At 43.9% G+C, this 23,517-nt stretch overlaps 2 protein-coding genes across 3 annotated transcripts in view; one reads left to right on the forward strand and one right to left on the reverse strand.

The window, feature by feature from the left end:
- Positions 1-23,517, reverse strand: part of ANXA4 (annexin A4) — a 68,704-nt gene that overhangs the window by 31,245 nt on the left and 13,942 nt on the right. For both annotated transcript variants that reach the window (XM_078056453.1, XM_036088272.2), the window contains exon 2: positions 7,209-7,267. In XM_078056453.1, coding sequence (XP_077912579.1) covers positions 7,209-7,211 — 3 coding nt within the window. In that variant the 5' untranslated portion in view covers positions 7,212-7,267. The remainder of the gene's footprint in view (positions 1-7,208; positions 7,268-23,517) is intronic.
- Positions 22,733-23,402, forward strand: LOC118533251 (ubiquitin-ribosomal protein eS31 fusion protein-like). The gene is made up of 2 exons (XM_078057447.1): positions 22,733-22,894; positions 23,090-23,402. The coding sequence occupies exons 1-2, from the start codon at positions 22,743-22,745 to the stop codon at positions 23,400-23,402; spliced, it is 465 nt and encodes a 154-aa protein (XP_077913573.1). The 5' UTR covers positions 22,733-22,742.

Raw genomic sequence — 23,517 nt, forward strand, 5'->3', positions numbered from 1 at the left:
ATAAAAATCAAAAATTAAAAACAATAGCAAGCAAAACATAGGCTAGTGACCAGTAGGGGCCACTGCCGTTGGATTATGATTTAGAGATAATTTACTGATTAAGATCAAGGTGCCCTGAATGTTTTGAATATATTTACTGATTTATTAATACGTGATTTATGTTGTGGGATGTAGTGTAAAGAAATACATATAATGCAATATAAAAAATCAGATGCCTGGGTGGCTCAGTCAGTTAAGCGTCTGCCTTTGGCTCACGTCATGATCTCAGGATCCTGGGATTGAGTTCCCCATCGGGCTCCCTGCTCAGCAGCAAGTCTGCTTTTCCCTCTCCCTCTGTGATCTCTCTCACTTTCGCTCTCTCTCAAATAAATAAATAAAATCTAAATAAATAAATAAATAGGGGTGCCTGGGTGGCTCAGTCGGTTAGGTGGCCTGCTCTTGATTTCAGCTCAGGTCATGATCTCAGGGTCCTGGGATCGAACCCCATCTCGGGGTCCAGGTCTACCTAAGGATTCTCTCTCTCTCTCTCCCTCTCCCTTTGCCCCTCCCCTGCTCTCTCTCCCAAATAAATAAATCTTTAAAAATAAATAAATATGTAAATAAGTAGATGGGGAAATTCAGTGACAGGGCATAAAACACAGAAAACTAAGGTAAAGCTAGGGGGGTGGGAAGGAAACCAAAATGCAGACCTTAAGAGCCTGTACAGTTATTAGAGGGAAGCCACAGATTTCTCTGCCTAGAAGCCAAAGTAAGAGGGAATTGTAATCAGTAATGAGAGATTCACTGTGTCTGTAAGAGGAAGAGACCAGTTGCCCCAGAACTGCCCTGCTTTTCTTTGTACTGAGATTACAGAGAGGTAATCTGCATTACTAGAGCTCTTCTGGGCTCCCTGATTTAGCAGTAGAGGGTAGAATCAAACTAGCTTTGGGTTTTTTGTTTTGTTTTTCAGAGAGGGAGGGGGAGAGAGAGAGAGAAGGGGGGGTTGTAGGAGCAGAGGGAGAGCAACAGAGAGAGTCCCAAGCAGTCTCCATGCCCCAGCCTGGAGCCTGACACAGGGCGTGATCTCATGACCCTGAGATCATGACCTGAGCTGCAATCAAGAGCTGGGATGCCTAACCAACACAGCCACCCAGGCACCCCACTAGCTTTGATTTTAAAGATATCTTCCTCTCCGTATCTGACACTAAGCATTATTATAGCCCTTGCAACCCATGTTTTGATATTCTGAATTCTGTTTTCTTGTTCTTAAAAATGACCCAATTAGTCATGACCAGCATTAGAACTGTTCTGCCTCGTCTCCTTTCCCTTAGTTAATTTGTCAGGTGTCTGCATTGTAGCGTGCATTTGATTGGCTGAAGTTGCACATGGGGAGGATCTAAGTGATCTTCTTGGCACCAGGATGTCAATGGGGTTCAGCCCAAGCTGGATACCTTCCGCTGTTCATAGCTGGTGCTATGTGCTTTTACAATGCTAGGGCTCACAAGCTGAGGGTATGGCTAAATTTAGGGCTCAGGTCACATAGTAGGTCTCTTTCTCCTGACTTTTCTGATAACGTCCTTTTTGGTAAATGGTGGTAGGATGTTATGGTAATGGGAGGAAACAGAACAGGGAGATGATATGAATTATTGAGTGAGAAGGGTTTTATATCTTATATAAGCCTTGGTTGAAATGTACCCATAGCCTTGTGCCCACGATCCAGTAAAATCTAATATTCATGGAGAGAGTTCCATCTCCTCTACATCACTCTTAGTGTCACCAACACTATAAAGGGAATTCTGATATTGAGGGAAATTTCATCTGTGGGTCTTTGTGAAGGAGACACAGTAGGCTACAGTGAGAGGTAGTAAAGCTTAGTAGGGGGAACATGGATATTGGGGTGGGATAGACCCAGCTTTGAATCTTAGCTTCAACCCTTTCCTTTTTTTTTTTTTTTTTTTTAGAAATGCGTTTTTTTAAAGATTTTATTTATTTGACAGCAAGTGAGAGAGCACAAGCAGGGGGAGCAGCAGAGGCAGAGGGAGAAGCAGGGGCTCAATCCCAGGACACCGGGATCATGACCTGAGCTGAAGGCAGACGCTTAACCATCTGAGCCACCCAGGCATCCCGGCTTCAACCCTTTCTAGCTGGGTTGTCAATAGGGGGAGTTTCATTTTTCTCACCTGTACATTAAGAATAATGATATCAACTCGCAGAGTTCTTGTAAAAATGAAGCAGAATAATATAACAAAGCATTTAGCACAGAATCCAGCAAAGTAGTAAACACTAAAACAAAAATTCAAACTCAGTGGCTATCATTGCCATCATAATTATTAAATATGACTTCAAAAGATCTCCACAATAAATATGAGTGAAGATTCTTGTATCTATTTCTGATAATCTCTTTTTTTTTTTTTTAAGATTTTATTTATTTATTTGACACAGAGAGAGACAGCGAGAGCAGGAACCCAAGCAGGGGGAGTAGGAGAGGGAGAAGCAGGCTTCCCACTGAGCAGGGAGCCCGATGCGGGGCTCGATCCCAGGACCCTGAGACCATGACCTGAGCCGAAGGCAGACACTTAACGACTGAGCCACCCAGGTGCCCCTCTGATAATATCTTAATGTAAGCCCATGGGGTAATGCCAAAGCAAAATCCAGAATAGAGCATTTGTACAGGTGGCAAAAACAATGTAGAATAGATCAAAGGCTCTCTGATGATTTAATTTCACCCAAGGATATAATGCGGACCATCTAGAGGAACAGAGGATTTTTATGCCTTAGGGAAGCTCTCTCTGAAGACAGACTTCACTCACTGTGGTCCACATCAAGCCCATCCAAAGGCCTCCGGTACGATAGAGTGTGGGCCTTGTCTGCTGCAAGCCCAGGCCTTCACCTCCTAGATATGGTCAGCATCTAGCATTTAGTCACCACCCTCTATACACCTGACAGAGGAAAGTAGAAGTCAATGACATTAACTTCCTTGGACACTGTTATAGGTCGAATTGTAACCCCCCAAAAGATATGTTGAAGTCCTAACCCCCAGGACCTCAGAATGTATTCTTATTTGGAAATAGGGTCATTGCAGATGTAATTAATTACATTAAGATGAGGTCATTCTGGGCGGCACGTGGGTGGCTTAGATGGTTAAGCGTCTGCCTTCGGCTCAGGTCATGATCCCAGGATCCTGGGATCGAGCCCCACATCGGGCTCCTGGCTCAGCGAGGAGCCTGCTTCTCCCTCTCTCCCTGCTCATGCTTTCTCTCTCTCTCTCTGTATCTCTGTGTCTCAAATGAATAAATAAAATCTTAAAAAAAAAAAAAGAAAAAAGATGAGGTCATTCTGGAGTAGGGTGAGCCCCTAATCCAATATGATTGGTGTCCTTATAAGACAGCACGTGAGGGCGCGTGGGTGGCTCAGTCGTTAAGTGTCTGCCTTCAGCTCAGGTCATGATCCCGGAGTCCTGGGATCAAGCCCCGCATCGGGCTCCCTGCTCAGCAGGAAGCCTGCTTCTCCCTCTCCCACTCCCCCCTGCTTGTGTTCCCTCTCTCACTGTGTCTCTCTGTCAAATAAATAAATAAAATCTTAAAAAAAAAAAAAAAAGACAGCACGTGAAGACACAGGCACACAGGGAGAACACAACATGACGCTAAAGGCAGAGATTACAGTTAAGCCTAGGACTGCCAGGAAACCCCCAGAAGCTAGGAAGAGGCAAGGAAGGAGTCACCTACAGATTGCAGAGGGCTCCTGACCCTGCCAACACCTTGATTTTGGATTTCTGGCCTCAGAACTGTGAGACAACAAATTTCTATTATTTTAAGCCACCCAGTTTGTGGGACTTTGTTATGGCAGCCCTAGAAAATTAATACAGGTTCTTTCATTCTTTTCTACTATGCATCCATAGTAAGTAATAAGCAAACTGGTGATCTGCTGTCAAAATTCCACCATGGCCTAACTCAGCCGTTGGCTCCACTATGAGACAGCTTTCTGAGTGAAATGTTTCACAGGTTTCTTTTGGAGCTTTATTGCAAAATTTTGGATGGTGCCCAAAACACTGCATTCGACTTTTAACACAAACTGCATTGCTGAGGGACGCTATTGTGGGATTAAAATTAATATCTAACAAGATGAATCAATGGAGGGATTTGCAAAGATGTTTCAGCTTATCAATTAACATTCTCAGTGACTCTTCCAGGAAAAAGATAAGCTCAGGAAACTTGTTCCTGGTCGCCCTGCAGTAACTGTATTGATCAAATTCCAGGGCGTAAGGTACCATTATCCGTTCTGCGGAGGCAGGGGATTCTATCCCAGGAAGGCTTCTTGTGGCAGTAGGCAAAGGAAACAGGGAGGATGTAGGAAAGAATAACAAAAATGAATGGCTAGACACAGGCGTTAGAGCACTATCGATGAAATATTATTCAGTTATTAAATAATCAAGAAGTTAATAAATGTCAAAAGTTGGAATCCGATACAGTGGAATACTGTAGGTCCACAATCCCCTCAGGAGCTTTCCTGGCGTCATCTGAATCTGACCCCTGTAGGCAGAGGGCACAGGAAGACTGAAGAGAAACAAGCCTCTCCTTGTCGGTAGATGACAATTTTAACAATGGCAAAGGGAACTTACATACGAGGCTTGTCTTGAGTGGCAGCAAGACAAATCGATCCCTAGACTCATCCTTGAAATCTTAAAAGCTTATAAAGAGGTCCTAAATGGGCTCAGTCGTGTATACCATGCAGCTGTCTTCAACCCCACATCACCACCTCAAGGTGATCTCCTTGGAGCAGTCTCTGGGAGCAGGAAAGGTAAGCAGAACCCACATTCCAGACGGGTGGGGGTGAGGAGCCTCTGACTGCCCGGGTCCAGCTCACCAGTCAGTCAGCGGTCACATCTTTTTTGATGACAATCTCCAACAAATACTAATCAGCAATAAAAAGTCATGAAGGAACAAACTGCTGATATGCTCATAGCAACGTGGATGAATTGCCAAAAATATAACACTCGGCGAAAAAAGCCAGACACACAAGAGTACATATTCTATGGTTCCACTGATAGGATGTTCTAGAACAGGCAAAATTAATCTGTGGTAATGACAATCAGAACAGTGGTTGTATTTCTAGGGTGGAGTGGAGAGCAGGGAGGGGACCGACCTGAAAGAGGCATAAAGGAACTTCCTGGAGCGAGGAAATGTTCTATCTTGATAGAGGAGTAGGTTACATGGTCCATAGGTTTGTCAAAACTCATCTACCAGTAACCTTAAGAGCAGTGCATTTCACTACATGTAAATTAAAATCTATTTAAAGGGGTGCCTGGGTGGCTTAGTCGGTTAAGCGTCTGCCTTCAGCTCAGGTCATGATCCTAGTGTCCTGGGATCGAGTCCCGCATCGGGCTCTCTGCTCAGCAGAAAGCCTGCTTCTCCCTCTCCCACCCCTCCTGCTTGTGTTCCCTCTCTCTCTGTGTCTCTCTCTGTCAAATAAATAAATAAAATCTTTAAAAAATTAAAAGAAATATATTTTAAAAATATTGTAAATATTTTTAGCTTTTAAAACATGTTTTCTTTTTAGAAATGTATCATATGGTCATTGTAGAGATTTGGAAAATTAAAAAAAAAGAAGAAGAAAATTAAAACACCCATAACTCCACCATCTAGAATAAATAATTTTAGTATGCCACAAAATGTAATATTAACGTGTTAGCAAAGCAAAGATTAGAGTGAATATATAACTGTTATTTATGCTTGTATTACTACTGTTTAAAAATCATTATACACGTGAGTAGGGTCTAAAATAAAATGATGGAAAACAACTGGGAATTACAATATTGTGACTATTGTGTGTTTTTCCTACCCTTTAAAAATGTCCTTTATCTGTCCAATAAGTAACAGTGATGTTGGAAAAACAGGTACTAGGAGGAAAGATGAGAGCAACTGAGGTAATTTTCCTCGAATGAAGAGCACAGTAAAGGGTCACTAGGTTATAGGCTTCACATGTAGGAAGCCTGTGAGCTTGTTGCAGACAGGAAGACTGTCACATTAATTTTGAGTCCCCAGAGCCAAGTACCACATCTAGCACAAAGTTGGGACACTGTAAACATTTCTGAATAAATGTTCTCTGTGTCTGGAGAGAATCAAGAAGACATGAATTTTAAAATAAAGCATGGAGATTTAGGGCAGATATGAGTAAGGTTTTGACTGTCAGGGATGATAAAGAAAATTCTAGAATGTCTAATGTAAGACAATGTTAAGAGTATATTACTATTTGTTCAAGATAGTTTACACCTCCATCTTCCTAGAGGAGGCCATTTAGAGCTGGAAGGATCTCCAGTTCCTCTCCAGGTATAAGATTCTATTTCTATTATTCCTTCCAAGAAGACCAGAGATCAAAATCACCTGTCTGTTCAGATACCTTATTTGGGTGGGAGAAGGAGAGCAGATGGCCAGCTTCAGGTAGAGCCTGTTTGCAGCTAAGAGGCTCAGCTTCCATCTCAACACTGAACTTCATAGAACTCCCAAAGGGATCCAATTCCCTGCCTGTCCCAAAGATCAGATAATCAAGCTCTGAGGAGTCCGGTCATGGCCAAAAACAGGAGGCAGATGACAAGCCCATATGGCTAACAAACACCCTTCTTGATGAGCCTGAAATGATGCTACACCAAAATGTGGATGGCACTTGTCTCCCAATGGTAGGACCTGTGGGATTTTTAGTTTTTCCTTTTCATTTGCCTGGAATTTCTATAATGAACATGTAAGTACTCCCACAGAGAGAAAACTACAACTTTTTTTAAAAGATTTATTTAAAGATTTCATTTATTTATGTGACAGAGAGACACAGCGAGAGAGGGAACACAAGCAGGGGGAGTGGGAGAGGCAGAAGCAGGCTTCCCGCCGAGCAGGGAGCCCGATGTGGGGCTCGATCCCAGGACCCTGAGATCATGACCTGAGCTGAAGGCAGACACTTAACGACTGAGCCACCCAGGGGCCCCCTACAACTTATTTTTGTATCTCTGGATGTTAGAAGGATTCCAAGGATTCTCTTTTTGAATTAATTTTCAGGGTCAAGTTACTTACCACCCCTGAAAGAAATTAAAAGGATGCCTGAAAAAAACAAAACTGCCTTTTCATCTCCTCCTCTCTCCCCTCTATTAAGCAAACAATCCTCTGTAGAGTCGACAGTCCCTGAACACACACCTGTGCCTGTCCGTGGCTGGCACCAGGCAGGCGAGGCACTCCCCAACTTACCATGGCCGTGACTCTCTCTGTATCGGGATCAGAGTTCAGTCACCCGAGCACAAGTTCCTCTGTGAAAAAAGCAGAGGGGAAATTACTGTGATGAGAGATGTGTCATCAAAATCATTAATCAGGATAACTTGTAGTTTGCAGAAGTTAAACCATTAGGAAATAACACCCACTGTCATCGAAAGGCCAGCTACTGATTAGCCAAAGATACGAAGGCCGGGTTAATAATTAAAGAGAAACTGCTCAAGCAAGCGAGTTTATTACTCCAACAAAACACTTTCCGACCTGCTCTTCTGTCTGGAGATAAACATTACAGAAATGGTTCCTATTGTTTGTTAGGATGAAGTACATTACTTGTAGTCAAGGCAAACCTGGATTCCGAACAGTAAGCTCTAGTGGAACAGAACAGGCGTCTCCTTGGAGAGAAAAGATAATGCAGCCGTGTTAGGGAAAAGCACGGCACTCCAGCCCATGCTCTGTGTGTGCGTGTGTGCGCGTGTCTGTGCGCGTGTGTGCATGTGTCTGTGCGTGTGTGCGTGCGCATGAGTGTGTGCGCGTGTGTGAGGACGGCCAGCGGCCAGCCCACATTAGACTTGTCATTTCCAGATGACCATTTTCACTGCCACCATCTCGGGATGTGCAGGTGCTTCTTCCCTCAAAGCTGTAGCCTTACACACTCAGCTTTGTCCTCCATTCTGTGCAGCAAGGATGCTCGATCATTGCACATGTACTCAGTCACTCAGAATGCAAGGAATGACTTGACTCTGGGCCAGGACTCTTGGTCTCATGATTGACAGGCAGGCCTCTGAGGGACAGGCCAACTGACTTCCTGTTTCCATATCTGAGTCCTATGGAAAAGGCTGCTTTCCTAAGCATTTTGTTAGCTCTTTGATACTCAAAAGAATCATCCTGGAGCCAGAAGCATGGGCATCCCCTGGGAGCAGTCTCAGGCCCCCCAACCCCCACCCCAGACCTACTGCTAGAGTCTGCATTTTAACAAGATTCCCCCAATATTTGTCTGCACAGTACTTTGAAAAGCACTGGCCTAGGCCACTTTCCCAAGCAGCACTTTTCAATTATACCCCGAGAATTACTAAATCCTTTCCACTTTATTACCGATTGAGTCAATCTGCTCACATTCACTTCATCTTTCAGCTCTCCTGAGGCTCAGCTCCATTCATCCTTGTCTCCCATCACTGCAGACTTGCCTTATAACCACTTAGGGAGCTCAATTCTTTCCTGAGGGGAATGCCAACTTGTTCTGGGGCACAGCCTGAGCAAAGGTGGGAATAAGCAGTGGCTTCGGGGACAATGAGGAGACGAGGCTGCTGGGGCAGAGGGCTCATTCCAGGGAAGGCTCAGAGATAGGGCTGGAAAATCAGGTAGGGAACTGATAGGCAAGGCCTTGTATGCCCAGCTGAGGAGTGTGACTTGATACTGTAGGTAATGGGAAAATAGTGGAAAAGTTTTGGTTTTTGCAGAGAAATGATAGAACAAAAGACATGCTTCCTTCCACAAGACCCTATTCTACAGAACAGACAGGAGTGAGAGACAGGGTCAGGAAGGCTTGAGAAAGCACTGAGGAACAGACAGGCAGAGGCAGAGACCTAGGTGGGGTGTGGCCCCTGGAATGGGATATACATAGGAAATATTTGGAAGGGATTCTTTACTGGATTTAGTAGCTCATGGACTGTATGGATTTATTTACTCAATCACCCAATATTCATAAAGTACCTCTATATTCCAGACACTGTTCTAGTCGACAGAGATAATACAGTAAGACAAAGAACATGACTTCAAAGAGTTTACAGTCTACCAGGAAAGGCAGACAACAAATAAACAAATAAATAAATAAGATGATTTCAGATATCAGTAAGATGAAAGTACAACAGGACAATGCTATTGAACACGGATCAGCAAACTACAGCTCATGGGCCAAATCCTGTTTTTTGAATGGCCTACAAGTTAAGAATGGTTTTTATATTTTCAATCGTTGGCAAAAAGTCAAAAGAATAATATTTTGTGACACATGAACGTTATATAAAATTCAAATCTCAGTGTTCATAAATAGACTCACCGGAGCTTGGTTATACCCGTTTGTTTACATCTTATCTACAGCTGCTTTCGTGCTACAACAGCAGAACTGAACGGCTGTGACGGACTATATGGCTCACAGAGCTGAAGATATTTAATATCTGGCCCTTCACAGACAAAATTTGCTGAATCCTGGGTTGGAAGATGATGTGATCAGGTCACTGGGAAGGGGCTAGCCTGGACAGGGTGGCAAGAAGACGTCTGAGCTAAGACCTGAATGGGGAGAGAGGCTAGCTATTCAGTGCTGGAGGAGAACTACTGAAGGCAGAAGAAATAGTTAATGCAAAGGCCCTGAGGCAGCAATGAACTTACTGTGTTTGAGGAATGAACAACCGCATCATGAACAAGGGCCAGAGTGGCATGAATTGGGGTTAGAGTAGGGTCAAGACTATCTGTGGGAGCAGGAAGGGGTATTTCTTGTTTGTCCAGAATGTGCTAGGGGAAGCCAAGAGCAGGGCTCTTTGAGACTTAGCCATGACTTTGTCTGGAGGCCCTGTTTCACATCATATGAATGATCAAAATGCGCCAATATCCCTCATTAAGTATAATTTATATGTGAGTTGGATTGAGTTTCTGCTAATTGGTAGACAATCTAGCAGACCCAGTTTAAGGAACAAGGGCCCTCCCTTTGTTTCTATATAGTTTTGGAATATGGTAATCCTCCCTTATCTGTGTTTTTGGGCAATGGCAATCCAGAAGCAGGTGATTCTCCTTCTGACATCAGGTCAATGGTAGGCTAATGCTACTTCACAACACCTACATCATTCACCTCACTTCATCTCATCACACAGACATTTTATCAGCTCATATCATCACAAGAAGAAGGGTAACTACAGGGGCCCCTGGGTGGCTCAGTCCGTTAAGCACCTGCCTTCGGCTCAGGTCATGATCCCAGGGTCCTGGGCTCCTTGCTCAGTGGGGAGCCTGCTTCTCCCTTTCCCTCTGCCCCTCCCCCCGTTCGTGCTCTCTTCCTTGCTCTCTCTCAAGTAAATAAATAAAATCTTTAAAAAAAAGGGTAACCACAGTACAATAAGATATTTTGAGAGAGAGACCACATTCATATAACTTTTATTATATCATTAGAATTGTTTTATTTTATTATTAGTTCTTGTTGTTAATCTCTTACTCTGCCTAATTTATAAATTAAACTTGATCATAGGCATGTACGTATAGAGAAAAACAGCATAAATAGGGTTCCATACTACCTACAGTTTCAGGCATCTGTTGGGGCTTTTGGAACGTATACCCCACGGATAAGGGGGAGTTGCTGTAGATGACAAGTAAGGAGGCAGGGAAGAGAAACACGTCCTCCAAAAGCCAGCCTTTAACATAAATACTTCCAATCCTTTTGACCACATCAAGAAGTGGAAAAAAATGCTTGCACAAAACCTTCTGGAAATACTGAGAATCTTATTCAATGAGCTAGAAATAATTTACTAAAGGGAAAAAAATGTATCATACTTGAACACAGGGTGCTTTTAGCCAATTTATTTTGAAACTTGGACAGCACACAGCTTTAGTCCATTTACATAGAGACAGCTGTTGTATATTTGTTATTTACTAGCACCAAGCAAGTTTCTCAATAGATTATAGAAATGAAGGCAGGAAATGGTACCCCTTGATCAGATATCAGATAACACATGTAAAGCTGACCCACGCTCACGCTTACTGGCACAGTGTCTGGCACCCAGTAAGGTGTCAGGAACTCTCGGCAAGGATGGGTGGGGAGTGGAAAGGAGGGGAAGGAATCACTCGGACCACCCCCTGGAACAGAACTGTCACAGGAAGGCATTGGTGGTTCAGTGGTAGAATTCTCGCCTCCCAGAATTGCCACAGGCCTCTTCTTAACTGCACAAAATGATCGGCTCCCAAAGAATGCCATGCCCTTCTTCTGGAAGCTCAACCTCTAAAAGTCCTCCCACATTCTCCTCCAGCCTGAAGAGCCAAGGACTCTTTATAGGAACCCTTCTCTGCCGCAGCTTCCTTGATCCATTCATTCTTTCTCTCTGAAGGCCAGCCTACAAGTCCATAAACCGAACAGTATCCCCAGGTTCATAATGACTCAGACTTCGTGTGGGGGTTTCCAAAGCTTCTTGGCTGCTCACAGGTGGGGCAAAATAATTAGCAACTGTGCCTCAGTTTTAGGAAAAAGGCAAACCCACTCAGGTTTGGACACGGCTCCAATGACCTTAAAAGCACCAGGGGCTCTTCAAGATGGGAAGATGAAGACAGAAGGGCCCATATGTGAGTGATGTCTAAAAAACTCTAAGGGTTATGCAGTCTGGAGTCGGGGTGAGGGGGGGGGACTGCAACTTCTTTATCATACCTGAACTCTACAACTAGGGCTCACAATAGGGCTCCTGAAAATGTTAAGACACGGTTTTAGAGCAACTGAAAGAAAGCTGGGAACACAACATAAGAGACATATCCCAAGAGCAGTTACATAGGGAATACTGAGTTATAAATAAGTTCAACTTATTGCAGGAAAGATTACAAAAATTTGCACAAGTAATTAATGATGGCTTCATAAAGAAAAATTAGATATGTCGAGAACAGATCGATACTGTTTTCTGCTTAGGTGTACAAGAAGATCATTTTCACACCGCCCCACAAACTGCCCTATTGTAACACTGCTAGAAATGACCTCAAGTAGAAAGTTCCTTATGTCCTTCGGGCAGCTACATGGAACAAGGACTTGGACTTCATGTAATATTTAAGGAGGCCATACATGGAGGCGGCAGTGTGGTGGACTCCTCCCCACTCACCCAGAATTTGGAAAACAGGCAAATTAGATGGTTTCCTGCGCATTAGACTAGTAAAATCAGCAAACAACCATCAAAACAAAGATATGCAAATTCATTTATGAGAAAGAATGGCTGCTGACCTATGGCCAGTTTGCCGAAAGCATTAGCATATTTAAAGAAAGATGGTGTGCGAGCTCCACATAAAATCCTCAGAGAGGCTTACTTTGAAATAGTCATCAAAGCCCTGTCCTAAGGAAAGGGTGGCTTGGCCCTAGATCCAATGGTCCAGGATCAGATATTTCCCATGGCTGTGTCATCTATCTAATACCCTTTGTTCTGATTCCGTGATTGCCAAGCAACCCCTGGACTAGAGTTTGGCTTCCCACATGGACCTGTCTTCAGAGTACTGGAGCACAAGGATTTTTGTCTCAGTAACAATTACATTTTTTTTTTTAAGATTTTATTTATTTATTTGAGAGACAGAGCACAAGCAGGGGTGAGGAGAGGCAGAGGGGGAGGGAGAAGCAGGCTCCTCGCGGAGCAGGGAGCCCGGGGCTCGATCCCAGGACCCCGGGATCATGACCTGAGCCAAAGGCAGACACTTAGCTGACTGAGCCACCCAGGCGCCCCATATATTTCTCAAGGTAATAAAGATATTATCAGCATGTGTGTGGTGAGCCTGTAAATATGAACCTGTCCCTGAGAGCTGAACCCCTTCCTGGTGTGCTAATGAATGCAATTTCTCTGGTCCTGCTGGATGTGGCACCATGTTGAATTCACCCCAGTACTGGATGCTCCCCTTGGAACCCCAACATAACTTGGTGGCCTCCATCCAGATTCATGATATTGACCCTGGTCCCAGGAGGGGCAACCGGAATGTTCATTAGGAAGGGATTTGCTGTCCTTGTGACACATTCTTACTGAGTCCCTCTCTTCCCTGGAAGATCACATGTGAGTGAGTCATTCACCATTTTTCTCTGGTACGCGGTTTCATTTTGCATCCCACGGGATGACAGATTTAAACTTCTAGCCTGTGGATTCGTGGAGGGTGTGCCGGGACCCCGCCCAAGCACTTCAAAACTGTCTATGAAATAGGAAAATGAATGCAACCCAAACTCCTTGGAGCTTAGATCCTTCGAAAAGTAAAGGAAGTTTTGTTGCCGTGATGGGGTTTGAGTCTGGAGAAATAAGCATTTTCAAACATTTAATCAAAGGCCAAGTGTATAAGCCAAAGGAAGGCTGACAAATTTGGAAACCTGACTGCTAAGAATCTTAGGGAAGAATCTATTCCAGCCCCGCACCTGGCAAACAACTTATTGACAGTCTTTTGTCCAAATTTTAGCCACTTATTCACAGCATGGTGGGGAACAATAATAATAATTTCAATCCATAAATAATTCTAAAACACACGTTTCACATACAATTTAAAACATCCCCACTTCTTCTCTGTCGTTTCCACATCATGCCAAAGTCTATTAAAGCCTTTTCTCTATGCCAAAGATTCCTTTGTCCAAAAGGCAGGGGGAAGGAGGGAAGGTACATTTTTTAAGTACTCCTCTACATTATCTTAATTAATCTACCCAATAACCTTTGGAGTCACGACTACTACCTCCACTTTGCAAACCAGCTGGATGATATAATAATGAAAGCTGGCTATGGTGAGTTCTCTATTACATCAAGAGATAAGATTAGAAAAATAAAAAGATAGCTGAGGTGGTCTAAATGCTTGCTGAGCAAGGGGCTGGGTCCTATACTCCCAGTTCAATGCTTGCCTTGCTAGATGTCTCTGTACTTCACATAATACCTCGGTTTCCCCAGGCACAAGCTTCGAGTAGGGCACAATCAAAGCATATTCTGATAAGCTTTGTAAATGTGTAGCTACCCTTCCTTGTTTCTCTGCATTCTGTATTCAGCTTGCACAGAATAGTGCTTCGGCTTTTCCTAAGTGTTATCTGAGCAACTCCCAGTACCACATGTGGACTGAAGACCTGTGGCATTCTCATCGGCTGGTCTTTTGTTGGTAGCAGTGCTTTGTTTTGTTTTGTTTAACTCTTAATTGCAAACAAACTGGATTCCCCTCCTCTCAGGACAGTGACCATAGAAACAAGAAGTTGATGTAGTGGTAATGCTGATTATTGCTCACAATCATGGGACTGATAGGATAGTTTCACTGATGTTTCATGCACATTTGTTCATTCATTCAACAAACGTGATCGGAATGCCTGCCCCATGCCAGGCACCATTTTAGGTGCTAAAAAGCATACCGTAGGGGCAGCTGGGTGACTCAGTCAGTTAAGCAGCTGCCTTCAGCTCAGGTCATGATCCCAGGGTTCTGGTACGAGCCCAGCATTGGGCTCCCTGCTCAGCGGGGAGCCTGCTTCTCCCTCTCCCTCTGCCCTTCCCCCTGCTTGTGCTCTCTCTCTCTCTTTCTCTCTGTCAAATAAATAAATCTTTTAAAATTTTTTTTAAAAAGCATACCTTAATTCCCACCTATATACCCTTCATTCAGAGAATATCCCCTATGCTCTGTTCAAGAGTACTCTATCATTTAAAAAAGAAATCTTGGGGATGCCTGGGTGGCTCAGTCGGTTAAGAGTCTGCCTTCGGCTCAGGTCATGATCCCAGGGTGCTGGGATCAAGTCCAGCATCGGGCTCCTTGCTCAGCGGGGAGTCTGCTTCTCCCTCTGCCTGCCGCTCCCCCTGCTTGGGCTCTCTCCCTAACAAATAAATAAAATCTTTAAAAAAAAAAAAAAAGAAAAAATCTTGGAGGCTGCTAGAGATAACTCCATTGAACTTGCTTCCCATTGCAAGGACCCTCTACCAAACCTTCCTGAATGGTCACCTCCAGCCTTTAGTCATCCTCCCTCTGGTCATGGGGCTCATCCTCCATGGGGCAGGCTCAGCATCAGGAAAGCTAGCCTTGTATTCCTTGCTCTGTGCACTGGAGCTAGAGAGACTTTATTTGTAGGTAAATATTTATTGACCACTTAGTTGTATCGAGTGCCCAGGTGCTTTTATCCATATGGTATCATTTTGCCCTTTCACTGTCTAGTGATAACATAAGTTTAGAGGGGCACCTGGGTGGCTCAGTCATTAAGCTTCTGCCTTCGGTTCAGGTCATGGTCCCAGGGTCCTGGGATCGAGCCCCGCATCGGGCTCCCTGCTCCGCGGGAAGCCTGCTTCTCCCTCTCCCACTCCCCCTGCTTGTGTTCCTGCTCTTGCTGTGTCTCTCTCTGTCAAATAAATAAATAAATAAATCTTTAAAAAAAACATAAGTTTAGAAAAGTTAAGCATAGTGCCCAAGGTCATTGCAGTAGTAGGCGGTAGGAGCTGTTTCTTCACGGTCTGACTCTATAGACCTTTATATCATACAGGCCAAATGCACGCATGTGGCCACGTGCATACAGGCAGGCGACAATGCTAGGAGCTCTTAGAGTAATAATGGAATAAATACTGTAAACTGTCACATTTTTGCTGAGCTAGATGCATTCTTGTTCTTCATATCTTTAACAAGCTGGGTGCAAAACAAAATCAAACAAAACAAAACCATGACAAAAATATTCCTCTCCCAGACTTATCTGGCAGCAACTGGCTACGCTTTGGCAGACAGCTCCCAATCAAAAGTGTCGAATACAAGACTGTTGGCTCTCTGAAGAGAAAGCACATTTCGTTTTTCTTTTTTTAAGATTTATTTATTTATTTGAGAGAGAGAGAGAGAGCACGAGTCAGTGAGTAGGGGGTGGGGTGGAGGGAGAGAATCTTTCAAGCAGACTCCCCGTCAGCAGGGAGCCCCACACGGGGCCCCATGGGGGGCCATTGGGGCCAATCCCACCACCCATGAGATCACAACCTGAGCCGAAACCAAGAGCCAGATGCCCAACTGACTGAGCCACCCAGGCACCCCATGAAGAAAAAGCACATTTCCAACCCACATGCCCCTGCCCTAGTTCAGCCATCCAGCCTCTCTGGTGCAAAACAATGTAACACAGCTCCGTGATAACGTTTTTTGGAGCAGACACGGTCAGAGTAGTGCCTTCCCCAGGGAGAGACATAAGGATTCCATCCAAGCACATTCTGTGCCCATCTTCCCCACCCCCCATATCAAGATCCAGCATCCTGAGCTGAGTATTGTTGGGGGGGGGGGTCATGGCTGATCCAACCATAATACAAAAGTGCCCACGAAGTGCAGCCTGCCTCAGAGACTGACTGATGCATCATGCTCTTGGGGTAGTCTGAATCGAGTATCAAAGGAGGTTAGAAATAATGACCCCATTTGGTTATATGTATCATACTGCCAGCAATATTAAGACTACCCAGGGTATACCAGTAGGGGGAGAAAGAAGGAATGCCAGAAATAGCTCGTCTGGCTTATGCTATGAACCAAAAACATTACGGGCTTTCATTCAAAGCCTAAGATGGGTTTGGCACAGCTGTGACATGTTTTCTCAAGCCCTAGATGGCAGTTACTTATGCTCTGTGCTATGGCAGTGATGTTCTAGACTTAGAAGAAGTATTCTTTTTATCTTCCAGAGTTGCTTCTCCCCTGTGTCAGATCAAAATGTCCAGCAAAGCACAGGTGAGAGAGTAATTCCAAGGTTGAGATGTAAGTGCCCCAAGAAAGCAGGAGTAGAAATGGAGGGGGGGGGAGCACTTGCTCCAGAAAGAGCTCATTTCTGCCAGTGTAGGGCCGTCAGGGTAGAGAAGACCTCAGAGAATGCCCAGCCCACCCCTTCATTTTGCAGATGGAATGCCCGTCTACAGGGAAGTGGTGGGTCTGCCCTGTGGGTCATATGCATAGTAATAATGCATTGGGTTGTCTCCCCTGACCTGAGGTATGGCAGATGCTGGTATCCCACGAGGATGGGAGAATCCATGCCATCCTTCTGACGAGAAATGGCAACAGGAAGGTCCAAGCCTGAGTGTAGTGCAGCCAACCTCATGGTCTAGTTACTAATTTCACATGATGGTGGGAACTCCTCCCTCAGAGACCATGTCATCCTTCCTCTATAACAACGTGGCTAGAGCCTGGAGCCCAACCAACTTGGGTTTATAACTCTCCTATATACACTTGTAGCTGTATGATTTGGGGCAAGTTATTGTTTCTCTGTACTTCAGTCTCCTCATTGGTAACATGGAATTAGTAACAAAATTACTTTATAGGGTTGTTGCAAAGATTAAACCAGGTATTGCATCATACAAAGTACTTAGAATAGTGCACACATTATGTACTCAACAAATGTTAACTATTCTTTTTATTACTATTCTCTCCAGGTAACCTTTGTCTGCCACATCTACACATTCTAGCATTACCTGTTCAGTGAGCTGTTTAAGGCGTGGGTTACCAACTCCACCTGTATTAAAAACATCTGTGGAGTACAGACTTCAGGCTTTCACATCTACCACCAACACGTCAAACCGGACTTCCCATATGGTTCTTTTGGCCACCAAGTCTGTGTGTGTCTGTACTCTGACAAGATCACTGTCCTCACACTACTAGGTATTTACCCCAAAGATACAAATGTAGTGATCCGAAGGGGCACCTGCACCCCAATGTTTATAGCAGCAATGTCCACAATAGCCAAACTATGGAAAGAGCCCAGATGTCCATCAACAGATGAATGGATAAAGAAGATGTGATACAAAAAAAAAAAAAAAAAAAGAAGATGTGATACACACACACACACACACACACACACACACACACACACAGAGTGGAATATTACTCAGCCATCAAAAAGAATGAAATCTTGCCATCTGCAATGATGTGGATGGAACTAGAGGGTATAACACTAAGCAAAATAAGTCAGACAGTGAAAGACAATTATCATATGATCCCACTCATATGTGGAATTTAAGAAACAGAACAGAGGATCATAGGGGAAGAGAGGAAAAAATAAAAGACAAAATCAGAGAGGGAGACAAACCATAAGAGACTCTTAATCATAGGAAACAAACTGAGGGTTGCTGGAGGGGAGGGGGCTGGGGGATGGGATAACTGGATGATGGACATTAAGGAGGGCACCTGATGTAATGAGCACTTGGTGTTATATAAGACTGATGAATCACTGACCTCTACCTCTGAAACCAACAATACACTATATGTTAATTAATTGAATTTTAATTAATTAATTTTTAAAAAGATCATTGTCCTCACAGCTGTCTGAATGCTAAGACAGCACCTTCCTTGGACTCTGCTCACAGGATTTCCATCCTGGGCCCCCACTTTCCAAGGACTGGAGGTAGTGATGAGGCAGAGGATACTAACTGTAGAGGAGCATGAGAGAGGTAACTTTAGGTGGTGCTAGAGATGTTCCTTAGCTTGATTCTTGATTGGGGTAGTAGTACCCAATTATATGCATTCGTCAAAACTTATTCAAACTTACTCAACTCCCCTCACACCCATTAGGATGGCTCCTATAAACACACAAACACACACACACACACACAGAAAATAACAGGTGTTGGGGAAGATGTAGAGAAAGTGGAACACTTGAGTACTGCTGGTAGGAATGTAAAATGGTAGAGCCACTATGAAAATCAGTATGTCAGTTCCTCAAAAAAATAAAAATTGGATAATTACTATATGATCCAGCAATTCCACTTCTGGGTATATATTCTAGGCATATACACTTCTGGATACATATATATTCTTTCAAAAGAACTGAAAGCCAGGACTTGGAGAGATATTTGTATACCCATGTTCAGGACAGTATTATTCACAACCAAAAGGTGGAACAATGTACAACCCATGTGTCGACTGATGGATGGATAAAGAAGATCTGGTACATACATGCATAAAATGGAATATTATTCAGCCTTAAAGAGTAAGGCATGTTGATGTGTGCTACAACATGGATGAACCCTGAGGACACTGTGCTAAGTGAAAAAGTCACAAATACTGTATAATTCCTCTCAGAGAAGTCAAATTCATAAGACAGAAAGTGGAATAGCAGTGCCAGGGGGTAGAAGAAGGGAGAAAGAATAATTTAGCACGTACAGAGCTTCAGTTTTACAAAATGGAAAGAGTTCTGTGGATTAGATGGTGGTGATGGTTGCAGAACACTGTAAATGTGCTTAAGGGCACTCAACTATACACTAAAAAATGGCTAAGATGGTAAATTTTATCCTAGGTGTATTTTACCACAATTTTTTAGAATAGTTTTTTTTTAAATGTGAACTCCATAAAAAAAAAAAAAAAAAAACGCACCAAACTAACAACGTAAGATCTGTGCATTTTATTGTATGTAAATTATACCTCAGTAAAATAATACACATCTATATAGCTTAAGAGGTCAAGGTCTCAGCTTTGTAGGTTGGTAATGGCCTCTTAGGGGAAGCACGTTGCTATTATCCTTCATTGAGCAATACCTACTTTTAAGGCAAAACCCAACTCAGTGAACCCCAAATTCCATATAGCTTTTGCACAGCATCATGGGTAAAATGATTGTTAAACTCCTCAGGTTTAACAATTATTTAAAGAGAAAATCTGTCTCTCATGGTTAGGCTTTGCCACAGGTTACATCATGTTTACTGACCCGTTTTCGGAGTTATTTTAGAATCAGAGGCCCTCAAGGAAATGTGAAAGGTCACTTTATTCCATGTTCCTTCTTCAGAAAAACCGTAAGTAAACTATTCCAGACAAGTGAGAATCTAATGCAGAAACTCCAAGTAACTGATTACAAGCTACTGCACTGATCTCCAGTTCTAGTTTGTTCAGCACCATGTTTTCACGTGTCCATCTGCACTTGGGTCACCCCAGCTTCTCCTTATGAATCACAAACTACAGGCTGCCATGTCCCAAGACCCAGATTCCAAGGTCTTGACATCTTCTCTTGTGTCAGCAAGCATGAGTCTTAGGGATAAAGCAAGAGAAGCACCTCATCAGAACCCTGAATCTAGCATCTAGTCTTTCTCTTCTATACCTTCCCAGAGAAAGTAAAATCCACTCCATCTTTCTTTACAAAATCCTTGTCATGCAGGAAGGGAACAGACAGCCTGGATCTGAATGAGAAACTGGAGCACAGGAAGGAAGGGAGCTGCAGTGAGTCGGCGAGAAACCAAACATGTGGCCAGGCTCCCTGTTGTCCAGCTAGTTTTATTTACCTGTAGGTAGAAAAACACGTATTATGCAGCCCAGTCCTTTCCTTATCAACACCACCACTTTTTTTTTTTAAGGTTTATTTATTTATTTGAGAGAGAGAGAGAGTGCACATGTGGGGATGGGGTGGGGGGAGGGGCAGAGAGAGAGGGAGAGAGAATCTCAAGTAGACTCCCCACTGAGCGTGGAGCCTGACACGGCCCCGATCCCAGGACCCTGAGATCATGACCTGAGCTGAAATCAAGAGCCAGCTGCTTAACTGACTGAGCCACCCAGGCGCCCCTCAACACCACCACTTCTGTTTGCCCAGGAGGGAAGAAAACAGAAAACTCTCTTCCCAGATGAACAGGAAAAGCAGCTGAGTTTTCCTTCGTAGATTTACACTGGCCCAACCTTGGAGATCTGGAAGTGAGCAGAAAATAAACACTGCTCTCTTAAATGTCACATTTTCTCCTGCCACCTCCCATGCTCAGCAAATTGGCAAGTTCTAGCTGTGGGGGCATCTCCCCCTGCCCCTGGAGCAGCCACTCCCTCAGTGCGCCAAACCTCGCCAGAATTCAAGCTGACTCTGGCAGAAGAATACAAAAACAGAACTGTTAAAATTCTTCCACAGTGGAATTCTGCTTCACATAGGGAACTTGCTGTTTCTGATGCAGCCCCTCTCAATTTGTCATTAAAAACCTGACGAAGGCATGGGGAGGCACAAGAAGAAACTCATGACAAAGCCGAAAAGACTAGGACTGACATGAGATTATGTCAGCAGCTGAGAGGAACTGAAGCTACTTTAAGACAGACAGAGAGTGGTTATGAGTATGTGCACGCGTGCATGATGATGGGGAGATGCGTGATACCTCCTCTGCAGCTCTGTCTGTTAAGGGGATCCATCCAGAAAACCTCATTCCAGTCCACCCATCTGAGCTGAGCAGCTGCGAGGGGGATCCCTTACTGGCCCTACTCACCCCCAAACCAGCAAAGAGGTGTTGGGATGGACACTGTGGTGGCAGAATGGATGCAAGAAAAGGTGACCAATGAGAAGAACCTTGGCAGAAATGCATGCTGGGAAGTATACTTTATGCATTTACATTTTATATATTATATATAAATTATAACTATATATAACATATAATTTATAATGTATTTATAATTTAGAATTATAACAAATACATATTACATATCTATAGCTCAGAGAACCAGCATCGGGGGTAGGAAAAGGTGCCACCTCAGAGAAGCAGAGAGGAACAAAGAGAAAACGAGCTAGGAACTGGGAATTGGACCAGGCACTGTACCAACAACTTTGTCACCTGCTTAAAGCTGATGCCAACACAAAAAGGTGCACGGGATGGGGTGCATCCTGGCTTTTGAGTCACAGCCCCTACGCCTGCCCTGTACAATGCCATAGCCACAAGCCCCGTGTGGTTACTGAGCCACTGAAATTCAGCCAGTGCAACTGAGAAACTGAATTTTATTTTTTTTAATTTTTTTTTTATTTTTTAAAGATTTTATTTATTTATTTGAGAGAGAGAGAATGAGAGACAGAGAGCACGAGAGGGAAGAGGGCAGAGGGAGAAGCAGACCCCCTGCTGAGCAGGGAGCCCAATGTGGGACTCGATCCCGGGACTCCAGGATCATGACCTGAGCCGAAGGCAGTCGCTTATCGAACTGAGCCACCCAGGTGCCCGAGAAACTGAATTTTAAATCTGGTTTAATTTTAAATTTTCAAATTGATGCAGTATAAACTATTTTTCCATAACACACAACTTTTATGTTTTGGTCAGCTGCATTTCACTTTAAGCCCTGCACTGAGTACACACGTCAGGCGTGCTACGTCTTTTCTAGTGTCACCCCTAATCCTGCCACCCATCTAGCTGGCATCAACACATTTGCTCACTCTGAATATTTTTCTTTGCACTGATGTAATTTTTTTCATGTGCTTACTTGAATGTTTTATAGACAGCACCAGCTACAGTGATATTTATGTAAATTATAATTTGTAATTAAAATTAAATTCTTCTAGGAGCGCCTGGGTGGCTCAGTTGGTTGGGCGTCTGCCTTTGGCTCAGGTCATGATCCCAGGGTCCTGGGATCGAGCCCCATGGTCGGGCTCCCTGCTTAGTGGGGAGCCTGCCTCTCCCTCTCCCACTCCCCCTGCTTGTGTTCCCTCTCTCGCTGTGTCTCTCTCTGTCAAATAAATAAATAAAATCTTTTGAAAAAATTTAAATTCTTATTTTAATTATAACAAAGTATTTTTTAGTTAAAAAAAAAATAAATAGGGGCACCTGGGTGGCTCAGTTGGTTAAGCGACTGCCTTCGGCTCAGGTCATGATCTCAGGGACCTGGGATCGAGTCCCACATCGGGCTCCCTGCTCAGCGGGAAGCCTGCTTCTCCCTTTCCCACTCCCCCTGCTTGTGTTCCCTCTCTCGCTGTCTGTCTCTCTGTCAAATGAATAAATTAAAAAATCTTTGGAAAAAAAAAAAAAAAGTATGGGACTGTGTGCTCTTCAGCCCCTCTCGAGCCAGCAGTCTACCGGACACCCTCTCCTGTGTCTCCAGGTCTGACTCTTCTCTTCCTTTTCCTCAACCTCAGGTGGAACAGTTGCCAAGATGCAGAGTTTTGTGAAAGCCCTTCTGGAGAAGACCATCATTCTTAAGGTTGAACCCTCAAATACAATAGAAAATGTAAAGGCCAAGACCCAAGATAAGGAAGGAATTCCTCCTGATCAGCAGAGACTGATCTTCGAGGGAAAGCAACTGGAATGTACTCTGACTACAACATTCTTTTTTTTTTTTAAGATTTTATTTATTTGACAGAGAGAACGAGAGTGGGAACACAAGCAGGGGGCAGTGGAGGAGGGAGAAGCAGGCTTCCTGCCAAGCTTGGAGCCCGATGCAGGGCTCAATCCCAGGACCCTGGGATCACGACCTGAGCTGAAGGCAGATGCTTAACCGACTGAGCCACCCAGGCGCCCTGACTACAACATTCTAAAGGAGTCCGCTCTTCATCTCGTGTTGAGACTTCGTGGTGGTGCTAAGAAAAGGAAGAAGTCTTACACCACTCCCAAGAAGAATAAACATAAGAGAAAGAAGGTTAAGCTGGCTGTGTTGAAATACTGTAAGGTGGATGAGAATGGCAAAACTGTTGCCTTCATTGGGGAGCACCCTTCAAATGAATATGGTGCTGAGGTGTTTACGGCTAGCTACTTTGACAGACGTTATTGTGGTAAATGTCTGACCTATTGCTTCAACAAACCTAAAGACAAGTAACTCTATGCAGGTTAGTAAAAGACATGGACACATTTTAAAATTTAAAACCAAGGCATGTTATTGATGTGGAATTTAGTGGAGAGGCAGAGGCATGATGAGCCACACAGTAAAGAAA

The sequence above is a fragment of the Halichoerus grypus genome, chromosome 10 (assembly GCF_964656455.1).
Source record: "Halichoerus grypus chromosome 10, mHalGry1.hap1.1, whole genome shotgun sequence".
NCBI lineage: Eukaryota > Metazoa > Chordata > Mammalia > Carnivora > Phocidae > Halichoerus > Halichoerus grypus.